General features: G+C 36.5%; 1 protein-coding gene across 3 annotated transcripts in view; it reads right to left on the bottom strand.

The window, feature by feature from the left end:
* The window catches only part of VPS54 (VPS54 subunit of GARP complex), a 97,500-nt gene that overhangs the window by 16,314 nt on the left and 66,619 nt on the right, over nucleotides 1-14,567 (bottom strand). For 2 of the 3 annotated variants that reach the window (XM_082746641.1, XM_082746642.1), the window contains exons 16-20: nucleotides 11,762-11,825; nucleotides 10,485-10,590; nucleotides 9,480-9,567; nucleotides 8,601-8,722; nucleotides 8,419-8,499 (exon numbers count right to left, since the gene is read on the bottom strand). In XM_082746641.1, the coding sequence (XP_082602767.1) occupies nucleotides 8,419-8,499; nucleotides 8,601-8,722; nucleotides 9,480-9,567; nucleotides 10,485-10,590; nucleotides 11,762-11,825 (461 nt within the window). Of the gene's footprint in view, nucleotides 1-8,418; nucleotides 8,500-8,600; nucleotides 8,723-9,479; nucleotides 9,568-10,130; nucleotides 10,232-10,484; nucleotides 10,591-11,761; nucleotides 11,826-14,567 lie in introns of all 3 variants that reach the window. The other variant, XR_014315869.1, reaches the window with a different exon arrangement.

Below are 14,567 nucleotides of genomic sequence, written 5' to 3'. Positions count from 1 at the left end.
TTTTTATCTTCTAAATTTTTTTTAACTTTTACCCTTTCTTCCTTTAACATTTTTTAACTAGTTTATCTTAATATCTTTCAAAAATTTTTTTTGAACCTTCATTATTATAATAACGTTTTATCATTCATGGTATCTAACTTTATTTTTTATATACACATAGGGGTTTTTTCTTCTAAAAAAATTTGGGATACAACTTCTTCTGATAGATCAAAATATGCCCTAAATCTAGCACAGGGTTTTATTCTAGTCTACAGCCTGAGCAAATTCTCTCCACTTTATTTTATCTTATCAACTTCATATCTTATCAACTTATCAACAATCTTATCAACTCCTTTTTTAGAAATTAAATTTTTTTTTTCATCTTTACAGTCATATTCCATCCCTTCATCATATTTACGCTTATATACGTTTTTCATTCTTTAAAATTTCAGGAGGTAGTTTCTTCTAAGAGACCAAAATACTCCCAAAATTAAGTGGGTGAACCTATTCTATTCACCAATCTAATATGTATATATTTTTCTTTTTATATTTTTTCTTTATTTTCTTTTTCTCTTTAAAAAAAATTTTTTTTATTTTTCTGAACCCGTTTTTACCCTCTTTCTTCCGCCCATGATTTGGGGTCTCCTCTGATTTGGTTTAAGCACATTTTATTGGGGCCTTCGCCACCCTTTTATATTTTATTCGCTCCTTCATATATTCTTATCAGGATAAAATGACAAGGCAGAAAAACCCACCACAGAAAAAAGAACAAGATGCAGTAGCAAAGGCCAGGGACCTAATCAATATGGACATAGGTAATATGTCAGATCTAGAGTTCAGAATGACAATTCTCAAGGTGCTAGCCAGGCTTGAAAATGCATGGAAGATATTAGAGAAACCCTGTCTGGAAAAATAAAAGCCCCTTCTGGAAAAATAAAGGAACTAAAATCTAACCAAGTTGAAATAAAAAAAGCTATTAATGAGGTGAAATAAAAAATGAAGGCTCTTACTACTAGGATAAATGAGGCAGAAGAAAGAATTAGTGATACAGAAGACCAAATGACAGAGAATAAAGAAGCTGAACAAAAGAGAGACAAACAATTAATGGACCACGAAGGGAGAATTCGAGAGAAAAGTTATACCATTAAGACGAAACAACATTAGAACAATTGGGATTCCAGAAGAAGAAGAAAGAGAGGGGGAGAAGAAGGTAAACTGGAGAGAATTATTGTAAAGAATTTTCATAATATGGCAAAGAGAACAAGCATCAAAATTCAGGAGGCACAGAGAACCCCGCTCAAAATCAGTAAGAATAGGTCCACACCCTGTCACCTAATAGTAAATGTTACAAGTCTTGGCGACAAAGAGAAAATCCTGAAAGCAGCCCAGGAAAAGAAGTCTGTAACATACAATGGCAAAAACATTAGATTGGCAACAGACTTATCCACAGAGACCTGGCAGGCCAAAAAGGGCTGGCATGATATATTCAGAGCACTAAACGAGAAAAACATGCAGCCAAGAATACTATATCCAGCTAGGCTATCACTGAAAATAGAAGGAGAGATAAAAAGCTTCCAGGACAAACAAAAACTAAAAGAATTGGTAAACACCAAACCAGTTCTACAGGAAATATTGAAAGGGGTCCTCTAAGCAAAGAGAGACCCTAAAAGTAGTATATCAGAAAGGAACAGAGACAATATACAGTAACAGTCACCTTACAGGAAATACAATGGCACTAAATATGTATCTCTCAATAATTACCCTGAATGTTAATGAGCTAAATGCCCCAATCAAAAGACACAGGGTATCAGAATGGATAAAAAAAAAAAAAATCAATATGCTGTCTACAAGAAACTCGTTTTAGACCCAAAGATACCTCCAGATTTAAAGTGAGGGGGTGGAAAACAATTTACTATGCTAATGGACATCAAAAGAAAGCTGGGGTGGCAATCCTTGTATCAGGATCAATTAGATTTTAAGCCAAAAACTATAAGAGATGAGGAAGGACACTATATCATACTCAAAGGATCTGTCCAACAAGAAGATCTAACAATTTTAAATATCTATGCCCCTAACATGGGAGCAGCCAACTAATAAACCATTTAATAAAATCAAAGAAACACATTGACAATAATATAATAATAGTAGGGGACTTTAACACTCCCCTCACTGAAATGAACAGATCATCCAAGCAAAAGATCAACAAGGAAATAAAGGCCTTAAATGACACACTGGACAAGATGGACATCACAGATATATACAGAACACTCCATCCCAAAGCAACAGAATACACATTCTTCTCTAGTGCATAGGAACATTCTCCAGAACAGATCACATCCCGGGTCCTAAATCAGGTCTCAACCAGTATCAAAAGATTGGGATCATTCCCTGCATATTTTCAGACCACAATGCTCTGAAGTAGAACTCAATCACAGGAGGAAATTAGGAAAGAATCCAAATACGTGGAAACTAAAGAGCATCCTTCTAAAAAATGAATGGGTCAACCAGGAAATTAAAGAAGAATTTTAAAAATTCATGGAAACAAATGATAATGAAAACACAACTGTTCAAAATCTGTGGGACACAAGCAAAGGCAGTCCTGAGAGGAAAATATATAACAGTACAAGCCTTTCTCAAGAAACAAGAAAGTCTCAAGTACACAACCTAAACCTACACTTAAAGGAGAGGGAGAAAGAACAGCAAATAAAGCCTAAACCCAGCAGCAGAAGTAGAAATCATAAAGATCAGAGTAGAAATCAATGAAATAGAAATCAAAAAAACAACAGAACAAATCAATAAAACAAGGAGCTGGTTCTCTGGAAGAATTAATAAGATTGATAAACCCCTGGCCAGACTTATCAAAAAAAAAGAGAAAGGACCCAAATAAATAAAATCATGAATGAAAGAGGAGAGATGACAACCAACACCAAAAAAATACAAACAATTATAAGAATATATTATGAGCAACTATACACCAGCAAATTTGACAATCTGGAAGAAATGGATGCATTCCTAGAGACATATAAACTACCACCAGTGAATCAGGAAGAAACAGAAACCTAAACAGACCCATAACCAGTAAGGTGATTGAAGTAGTCATCAAAAATCTCCCAACAGGGGCGCCTGGGTGGCTCAGTGGGTTAAAGCCTCTGCCTTCAGCTCAGGTCATGATCTCAGGGTCCTGGGATCAAGCCCCGCATCGGGCTCTCTGCTCCGCAGCGAAGCCTGCTTCCCTTCCTCTCTCTCTGCCTGCCTCTCTGCCTGCTTGTGATCTCTCTCTGTCAAATAAATAATAAAATCTTAAAAAAAAAAAAAAATCTCCCAACAAACAAGAGCCCAGGGCCAGACGGCTTCCCAGGGGAATTCTACCAAACATTTAAAGAAGAATTAATTCATATTCTCCTGAAACTGTTCCAAAAATAGAAATGGAAGGAAAACTTCCAAACTCATTTTATGAGGCCAGCATCACCTTGATCCCAAAACCAGACAAAGATCCCATCAAAAAAGAGAAATACAGACCAATATCTTTGATGAACACAGATGCAAAAATTCTCACCAAAATACTAGCCAATAGGGTCCAACAGTATATTAAAAGGGTTATTCACCACAACCAGGTGGGATTTATTCCAGGGCTGCAAGGTTGGTTCAATATCCGCAATCAATGTGATAAAATACATTAATAAAAGAAAGAACAAGAACCATATGATACTCTCAATAGATGCTGAAAAAGCATTCAACAAAGTGCAGCATCTTTTCCGGATCAAAACTCTGCAAAGTGTAGGGATACATTCCTTAATATCATCAAAGCCATCTATGAAAAACCCACCGCAAATATCATTCTCAATGGAGAAAAACTGAGAGCTTTTCCGTAATGTCAGGAACATGGCAGGGATGTCCATTATCACCACTGGTATTCAACACAGTACTAGAAGTCCTAGACTTAGCAATCAGACAACAAAAAGAAATTAAAGGCATCCAAATCGGCAAAGAAGAAGTCAAACTATCACTCTTTGCAGATGATACGATACTATATGTGGGAAACCCAAAAGACTCCACTCCAAATCTGCTAGAACTTGTACAGGAATTCAGTAACTTGTCAGGATATAAAATCAATGCACAGAAATCAGCTGCATTTCTATACACCAACAACAAGACAGAAGAAAGAGAAATTAAGGAGTCGATCCCATTTACAATTGCACCCAAAACTGTAAGATACCTAGGAATAAACCTAACCAAAGAGGCAAAAAATCTGTACTCAGAAAACTATAAAGAACTCATGAAAGAAATTGAGGAAGACAAAAAGAAATGGAAAAAATGTTCCATGCTCATGGACTGGAAGAGCAAATACTGTGAATATGTGTATGCTACCTAAAGCATACACATTTAATGCAATCCCTATCAAAATCCCATCCATTTATTTCAAAGAAATGGAACAAATAATCCTAAAATTTATATGGAACCATAAAAGACCTCAAATAGCCAGAGGAATGCTGAAAAAGAAAGCCAAAGTTGGTGGCATCACAATTCTACAATTCAAACTCTATTACAAAGCTGTCATCATCAAGACAGTATGGTACTGGCACAGAAACAGGCACACAGATCAATGGAAGAATAGAGAACCCATAAATAGACCTCAACTCTATGGTCAACTAATCTTTGACATAGCAGGAAAGAATGTCCAATGGAATAAAGAGTCTCTTCAACAAATGGTATTCAGAAAATTGGACAACCATATGCAGAAAAATGAAACTGGACCATTTCCTTACACCACACATGAGAATAGACTCAAAATCGATGAAGAACCTCAATGTGAGAAAGGAATCCATCAAAATCCTTGAGGAGAACACAGGCAGCAACCTCTTCGAACTCAGCCACAACAACTTCTTCCTGGGAACATCGCCAAAGGCAAAGAAGCACGGGCAAAAATGAACTATTGGGACTTCATCAAGATCAAAAGCTTTTGCACAGCAAAGGAAACAGTTAACAAAACCAAAAGACAACTGACAGAATGGGAGAAGATATTTGCAAATGGCATATCAGATAAAGGGCTAGTATCCAAAATCTATAAAGAACTTATCAAACTCGCCCTATGACCCAGCAATTGCACTACTGGGTATTTACCCTAAAGATACAAAGGTAGTGATCCAAAGGGGCACGTGCATCCGAATGTTTATAGCAGCAATGTCCACAATAGCCAAACTATGGAAAGAACCTAGATGTCCATCAACAGATGAATGGATAAAGAAGATGTGGTATAGGGACGCCTGGTGGTATAGGACGTTGGTTAAGCAGCTGCCTTCAGCTCTGGTCATGATCCCAGCGTCCGGGGATCGAGTCCCACATCAGGCTCCTTGCTCGGCGGGTAGCCTGCTTCTCCCTCTGCCTCTGCCTGCCATTCTGTCCGCCTGTGCTTGCTCTCTCTCCCTCTCTCTCTGACAAATAAATAAATAAAATCTTAAAAAAAAAAAAAAAAGAAGATGTGGTATATATACGCAATGGAATACTATGCAGCCATCAAAAGAAACGAAATCTTGCCATTTGCGACAACATGGATGGAACTAGAGCGTATCATGCTTAGCGAAATAAGTCAAGTAGAGAAAGACAACTATCATATGATCTCCCTGATATGAGGAAGTGGTGATGCAACATGGGGGCTTAAGTGGGTAGGAGAAGAATAAATGAAACAAGATGGGATTGGGAGGGAGACAAACCATAAGTGACTCTTAATCTCACAAAACAAACTGAGGGTTGGTGGGGGTAGGGGGGTTGAGAGAAGGGGGAAGGGGTTATGGACATTGGGGAGGCTATGTGCTTTGGTGAGTGCTGTGAAGTGTGTAAACCTGGCGATTCACAGACCTGTACCCCTGGGGATAAAAATATATGTTTATAAAAAATAAAAAATTTAAAAAAAATAGGAAAGAAAAAAAAAAAGAACTTATCAAACTCAACACCCAAAGAACAAATAATCCAATCAAGAAATGGGCAGAGGACATGAACAGACATTTCTGCCAAAAAGACATCCAGATGGCCAACAGACACATGTAAAATTCCTCCACATCACTTGGCATCAGGGAAATACAAATCAAACAACAATGAGATACCACCTCACACCAGTCAGAATGGCTAAAATTAACAAGTTAGGGGAGCCTGGGTTCAGTGGGTTAAAGCCTCTGCCTTTGGCTCAGTTCATGATCCCAGGATCCTGGGATTGAGCCCTACATCAGGCTCTCTGCTCAGCAGGGAGCCTGCTTCCCTTCTTCTCTCTCTGCCTGCCTCTCTGCCTACTTGTGATCTCTGTCTGTCAAATAAATAAATCTTAAAAAAATAAAATAAAATTAACAAGTCAGGAAATGATAGGTGCTGGCGAGGATGTGAAGAAAGGGGAACCTTCCTACACTGTTGGTGGGAATGCAAGCTGGTGCAACCACTCTGGAAAACAGCATGGAGGTTCCTCAGAAAGTTGAAAACAGAGCTACCCTACGACCCAGTAATTACACTACTGGGTATTTACCCTAAAGATATAAATGTAGTGATCAGAAGGGGCACGTGCACCCGAATGTTTATAGCAGCAATGTCCACAATAGCCAAACTATGAAAAGAACCTAGATGTCCATCAACAGATGAATCGATAAAGAATAGGTTTTATATATATATATATATATATATATATACACACACACACACACACACACAATGGAATACTACGCAGACATCAAAAGAAATGAAATCTTGCCATTTGCGATGAAGTGAATGGAACTAGAGGGTATTATGCTTAGCGAAATAAGTCAATCCGAGAAAGACAACTATCATATGATCTCCCTGATATGAGGAAGTCGAGAAGCAACATGGGGAGTTTGGGGGGTAGGAAAAGAATAAATGAAACAAGATGGGATCAAACCTAGACTCTTATTCTCAGGAAACAAACTGAGGGTTGCTGGGGGGAGGGGGATAGGGTGAGACCAGTTGGATTATGGACATTCAGGAGGGTATGTGCTATGGTGAGTGCTATGAAGTGTATAAACCCGGCAATTCACAGACCTGTACCCATGGGGCTAATAATACATTATATGTTAATGAAAAAAAATAGAGAATTCCTAAACAATCATTTTCTCCATAGAAAACTGGAAACTAAGTTAACAGGTAGAGCATAATATAGGTATGTTGCATACAAATATAAATTCCTTAAGCTTCTTAAAAGCATAAAATATCTATGTTATGTATGAACTACACCAACATTCTCAAAGTGTTGTGTGGGGACACCTGGGAGTCAGAGACTCTTTGTGGGAATCTGTTAAGTAAAAACCATTTTCATAATACTAATAAACTATTACTTCTTCACACTCATTCTTTCATGTTTAAAGAATGGAGATTTTTCAATGACTTTCAACAATGTCATTGTTCTGACAGCCATGTGTTTGTGTATTCTTGTGTTTTAAATTTTTCTTAGTTTTAATTTCTAATATGGTACTTACTGATAGGTAAAATTTGCATGAATAAAAGTTCTTTGGCATCTGCAATTATTTTTAAGTATAAAGAGGTCCTGTGACCAAAACATTTGAGAATGATTAAACAAATGCAATCTTATTTTCCAAGGACTCTTTCCTCACTGTCATCTTCAAAGATACAAGCCCACACCTAATCTCTGTGAATAGGCACTGCTTCACCTTGCAATTTTATGATTTTCACATGCTTGTTGCTCCTGCCATCTCAGAATCCTGAAGAATGCAAGCAGCAGAAAAGCATACTGAAGTGCCTGGGTTGATGATTACCCTAAATACACTCTCAAGCATGCACAAATAAACTAAATAAACCTTCAAAATTCCAAGTTTTGAAATTTCTTCTTTCTTTCTAAGATAGGTGTTGTACTTAGGGAATGAAAAGAGTAGGGGATGGGGCAAAAGTGACTAGGTCTGATAAAGTTTTATTTTTCTAAAGTTACCCTTCAGTGTAATAGAGGATTCACTGGAAACCATTGCTTCTTTTAATGACCCATTCAGAATAGAAAACAAACAGGAAACAGATACTAAAACTGATTATCTATGAGGGAAATAATAGAGCACCTCAGACTCTGCCATTGCAGTCTGGAAAATAAAGAACATACCTTACCACAGATAATTTATTTACTTTTTTTTTCTATTTTGATCTTTTTTCTCTCGATTTTGTCTCTGGAAGACTTTCAGACAAAAACCTAGTTTGATGAAGGCACATATTTGTCAATGCAGCTCATATAAAATTACTTCTGCAAAAGGTTTCTTTCATTCTTAAAATAATCTCCCTCCTGTCCCCTTCCGGCCCCCTTAGGATATGATTATCCATTATTTGGGCAATCTGAACATATTATTGAGTTTTTCTAAACCCGGATGAATGTGACTGGTTAGACAACTGCGAAAAGGCACAATGCCTTTAAACAATGCCTAATAATTTCCATAAATCATTTACCTTAGATAATAGCTTGTCAAATAAGCTATCCATTATCGCTACAAGCTTGGCTGATATTTCAGCAATGTGGTCATGGTAGTCCTGTAATGAGAAAGAACACTACAGTGTTTAAAGTCCCTGGGACACATCTAAAAAATACTTAGCAATTATGAAACTCCGGTAGAAAATCTAAGACAAAGTACCTTAGTGATATGATCAAAATGCCTAAGCATGCTATACTGCTTAGGTTGCAGTCGAGCTTCAAAATGAGCCCTGATCACAGGAATGTAGTGCACAATTAACTGCAAACAACGTGAAGAAAGAGCTGAAGATCCAGGAAGTGAATATATCAGGGAGAAACAAAAAACAGTATTAGTTGAGTTTAAATATCAAATTAAACAAAAAATGTCAATTAGTTTCCTACAGTTTATTTCATCAATGAAGAGCACACAGCAGAAAGCAACATTATTTCACTTCGGTTAAGAAAATGACTTGGGGAGCGCCTGGCTATCTCAATCAGTTGGGCGTCTGACTCCTAGTTTTGGCTCGGGTCATGATCTCATGGTCGTGGTTGAGCCCATATTGGGCTCCGTGCTCAGTGCAGAGTCTGCTTCAGATTCTTTCTCTCTCCCTCTCTGCCCCTTCCTGCTTCAGTGCTCTCTCTCAAAGAAATAAAAAAAATTTTTTTTAATTATTTGGTACTGAATAATGGTAGCAAACATGCTGCTTTTCCCAATGAACTCAAGTTGTTGGTATTACTGACATGAGGAAGCTAAGGGGAAAACTGATTCTCTTCTGATATTCAAATTTCTTTCACCTCAAAGCACCTCATACTTACTACATCTTAACATTTTCTATAGTGATGCAACTTCCAAATCACTTGTATTTGTTAGAGTCGAAATTCTTCCTAACATTTCCCCAGAAGTTAATTTTTTCAGTTAATACATAGAAGATGAAGCACATTTGCTACTTTTAGAGCCTTTAATTAGAGTCATAAGAACATCAGGTATAATAAAAACACAATGAAGATGGTGACCTCACTGTAAAATCTCAGCATGTGAATTAAAAGCAAGAAACCATACCCAAATTTTTTGTAGTTATTGTTTTTAGTCCAACAACTTGCAGTGCACCAGCTCCAAGAACTAACTGGCAACTTCTTGAATTGAAGTACTAACAAAGGAAGGAGAAAAAAAAGCCCAACAATTTATTAAAAATTATTCTATATATGCTGGTAATGTGTCTATATTTCTAAAAATACATTCCTCTTTCCTCTCATTTAAGGACCAAATGGATTTTCTAGTAGGAGCAATTAGGACCTATTTATGTAATGATAGAAAAAGGGATGATGTTAATATTCATTGTCTGGTGGGAAAAAAGTGAAGTTCTAAAAAACAATTGTTCAGAAGTTAATCTTTAATCTGCATTCATAAAACTAGTTCCGTTTCACTGAAACAATATACTATATGTTAATTATACTTTAATAAAAAAACAATTTCAGTTTTAATCATTCATACTGGACGGTCCTATTTTCAAAAGGGTAACAAAATCTTTCTGAACTAAAATATGAAATTTGGGGGCAGAATTAACTGATTAGACACTTGGAAAAAATGTCTATTTTTCTTTATACTAGCAGTTAAAAATACCTGTTAAAATGAAATGTAAAATAAGATTATCTCCACATTTTCATTTTACATCAATGGTTCTGAAAGAATGATTTAAGAAAAATCTCTAACCTTAGTGAGATGAATTTTGTAAAGTTCAGTGAATTCCTTCCATGCACATTTGAAACCAGTCCAGGTTTTTTGACCTAAGTGGCCTCAGTCATGTTCAGCACCTAACGAACAAATCATCTCCTGTCTCCAATGTCATTAACAACTCTATGGGTATAAGGAGGAATCACTAAAAGTGAGAAGGAAGTAGGCGGCCTTCTTCCAGTAACATGTTGTGATTCAACCACAATTAAATGTCACAAAATTAATGTCTTAAAGATAACTTAACCTTGAAATGTCTTAGTTTGAAGACTGGTCATACCCTAATGAATTACTTCTTTCAACTATTTTTCCGTCACAGAGTGAAATCATACACACCTTCAATAAATCTGATAGACGAGTAAGCATGTCAGTAGTAACAGATGGGATATTGTCTACACACTGGCAATATTCAAGGATAATTCTTATCAACAGCAATACAGTTCTGTAAAAAAAAGAAAGATGACCCAAGAGTTAGTCAAAACAAGAAGGTTAAAATGATTCAACATATAAAAATCAATACTGACCTTGGTAACTAGGAACTCGTGTATTTTACCTATAAATGCAGCAGAGTAGGGACCAAAGTGAGGCAAGACAGATTCCTCGGGTGCAAAATGAAGGAAGCCCTCATTTTCAGGGTCATACAACTAGAGGGTCAGCACTGCATGGTACCAAGAATGAGTACTTCCTTAAGTGTGGTGGCACATCACTCTCTGTGTGGCATTCCTATTAAGCCTCTTCAATAAGGCAGGTATGCTGGGGTGTAGAGCCTGCTTGGGATTGTCTCTCTCCTTCTCCTTCTGCCCCTCCCCCACTAAAAAATATATAAGGTGGGTGTCCCATTCCTTGCCAAAACACTGACAAAAAGCCTACTCAGTGCTTCTGATTATATAGTAGGTGCTCAATCATAACCTGAATTAACAATGGGAACATAGTCTTGATTTTCTTAGTGAGATGAAAGAAAACTGTGGCTTCAAAGAGCAATGGAATCTCCTAAAAAGTTTATTGCTAAGTCACAAAAGGTTCTCCTGAGACAGTTAGCAGCTCATTAGCTGAACATGTCATAAATTGAAAAGAAACACTACTGGGAGGTTAAATAAGTTTGAGATTAAGGTGAATAGAGCCATTCATTATGGGACATCCAAGTTCAACGAGATGCTCAGAAATGAGAGATCCATGTAAAATAATGTTTTATAAATCTGAAGGATATCAGGAAGTAGTGATTCAAGAAAGTAAGTATCTAGCCCTTATAATAGCTTAATTTTCACCATATATTACTCTCCATGTATACTTCTAGTGTCTGCTTTACTGGGTAGAGGTCCACTGCTTATCTTTTCTAATCTTCTCTCAGAAAATAAAATATTCTCCTCTTAGCCAGGGAGTTGTTTTTTTGGGAGCAGTCTTTTTGCCTAAAGAGCCAGAAAGCCAGATAGCCAGAGGGTGACTAATGTCATCAAGCAAGAATAACAAGATAAAGAGTAGTTAAGGAGAGAATCTTAATTATTTGTAAGATTTAAAATTGTCAATCTAAAATTTCCAATTCACATCAAGCAGGAACTAGAAGACCTATGTTTTAAATAACTGACTCAACCAATAAAGAAAAATGTGTCACTCACCCAACGACAGCATACTGTTGTCCCTCGACAATGAGAACTTCTGCTGGTTTCCTTTCTTCTGTAGCTAGAGAGTAAAATCAAATAACCAAGACAGACACAGGAACAAGATGAAACAAATTATTAGAGGAAAAACTTTCAACTAGAAAAAAACCAAAGAAGATCTTAGGGCCCAATTTAGGGCCTGATAAGGCCTGAGACTATCTTATTCCTGAAATTAAGTATCTACTTTTGGGAAGCAATTTGGCAGAGAATAAAGTCTATTGGGTTTGGAATCAGAGAAATATGGATTTGAATTCCAGTACTGTCAGTTATTGGATGCATGACCTCGTGTCAACTATTAACTTCATTTGGTCTCAACATCTGTATCCATCAAACATGGATAACAGTATCACCTCACTGCTGTTAATGATAGAGATCATGATTATAAACTGCCTATCCTAGGTCTGGTACACGGTAGGTGATCAGTAAGTAGTAAAGGAAAAAAATATTGGTCTGGAAAGGCAGAACTAGAATTTCAACTGGTTGTCATTATTATAATTCTCAGAATACAAGCTAATTCCTATATTCAGTGTTTTGGGTTTTTTTTTTTAAAGATTTTATTTATTTATTTGGCAGAGAGCACAATTAGGCAGAGAGGCAGGCAGAGGGAGAGAGAGAAGCAGGCTCTCTTCTGAGCAGGGAGCCCAAGGTGGAGCTTGATCACAGAACCCTGGGTTCATGACATGAACCAAAGACAGATGCTTAACAAACTCAGCCACCCAGGTACCCCTATACATAATGTGTTTTTAATTTTCAATCCAGAAATTATTTTATTTTCAGCATGTGGCATTTATCATTATAAAACAAAATTCAGTATGTTGAAGTAAAAATAACAGCAGACTGGATTACTGTTTGTCCTGAATCAGCCAAATCAATTAGAGTATCATGGGCAAGTGATCATGTTTCCCTAAGCTTCAAATCCCTTTGACTTGACACTACATATCTACTTCCTCATTTCTATCAAGGCAAGAAATTCAGTGTCATACAGTTTCTAAACATAACTCATTCTGTATGTCAGATTAAATTTTTGAGGACAGGGATTATGTCTTAATCAATTCTCCATATTACAGAGAGAATCGCCAGAGCATAGTAATGTAGAGGGTCCTAAAGTCAGTCGTCCTGAATCTGGAGCCCACATCTACCACTTCCTAGCTCTGTAACCTTGCTCAAATTGTCTAATCTGTTTGTGTCTCAGTTTCTGTATTTTTTAGGTGGGAATATTAATGGTATCTAGTTCATGAACCTGCAAATGGGATAATAATGTAAAGTGCTTAGAACAAACTGTCCATCATCAAGTAAGTATCCAATTAATATTAATTGCTACCCATTAACCTTCATTTCCCCATGCCTAGCCAAAAAGCTAGTAACTCATTAATGGGTGGTGGGTGAATGAATAATAACCAAGAATCCTTAACTTGGTAAGAACTAGTAAAATGCTGATGGACTTCTAATAGCATGAACATTCTTCTCAATCACAGGGAAAAAAAGACTGGGACTGAAGTAGGGTGTATAAAAGAAACCTCTTATTGTCAACATCCCCCAAAGAAAAAGTGTAAATAAACAGTTCACTACACACACACACCCACACACACACACATACAAGTTAATTCACTCACTCTATATTTATCATTTTAATCCAAAAATTGTTACGTTTGTATGACCGTGGATTTTAAGACTTTAAACTGTTCAAGGACAAAAAACATGTTATAGACATCTAGCAGAGCACCTCACAAAGTGGGAAGTCATCAACTGTAGCCTGAAAGAGTAAATGAGAACTAAATCTTATCATTTTAAACTTGTGATTTAAAATAATTGGTTTTATTTTTATTTCAATCTTTGCTACTTGAGTATTTTTGCTTTGCTAATACATAATCAATTAAAGGACTGGCGACCACCACCCAACACTGTCACCTACTAAAAAATAGTTACAAGGCAACAGAAATCTACTTAATTCATTCAATTCTTCTCTCTGCCCTATACGAATTACTCTATTTTACACCTGTCCTTAATCCCTCCACTCTTGTCACCATGTTAGAAGAGATAGCCTTTCATCTCAACTCTGGACTTAATTCCAGGGGCCCTGCCTCACAATTAATCCATGTCACTCCTCTTGAATTTTCTTCCTCTTTCTGTTAAAACATAAAAACATAATTCAGTTTCTCCTACCTTAAAACTCTTAATTCCTTGAGTGGATTAAAGTAATAATCTAATTATTCTCTTGGGTCTCTAGAGCTACTTCATCACCTACTCCCCCTTCACAACCAAACCTGTCAAAAAAGGAGGCTACATTTAACAGTCCTCATCTTTCAAGTTACTTAGTATTGACTACAATATGACTCTGTCATTCTACTGGATTACTAAAATTGCAAATGATCTCCTATGTGTCAAACTAGTGGTCACTATTTGTATTTTACTTAGTCTTTCTCTTGTAGTGCAGTTGCATTTTCTATAAATGTTAAATACACAATTTAAAAATATTTCTATGTAAAAATATTAAACTTTTATTAAATGTACAAAATTTGAAAATGCTCCTGCCTCCTCCATTAAAAATATTTGATAATTGGAGAGCCTGGGTGGCTCAGTCAGTAGAACATGAGACTTTTCATCTCAGGGTCATGAGTTCAAGCCCCATGTTGGGCATGAAGTCTACCTAAAATTAAAAAAAAAAAAAAAAACTTTCAAAAAATTATTTGACAATTTTATAATTTCAAATCTGGTATTACAGGATAAGGTGTATATAAGTTCACATTATTATCACATGACAGCT

This window comes from Mustela nivalis (assembly GCF_964662115.1).
Source record: "Mustela nivalis genome assembly, chromosome: 8".
NCBI classification, from domain to species: Eukaryota; Metazoa; Chordata; class Mammalia; order Carnivora; family Mustelidae; genus Mustela; species Mustela nivalis.
Note: the sequence above shows the minus strand (reverse complement) of the source record. Positions and strands in the feature narration are given on the sequence as shown.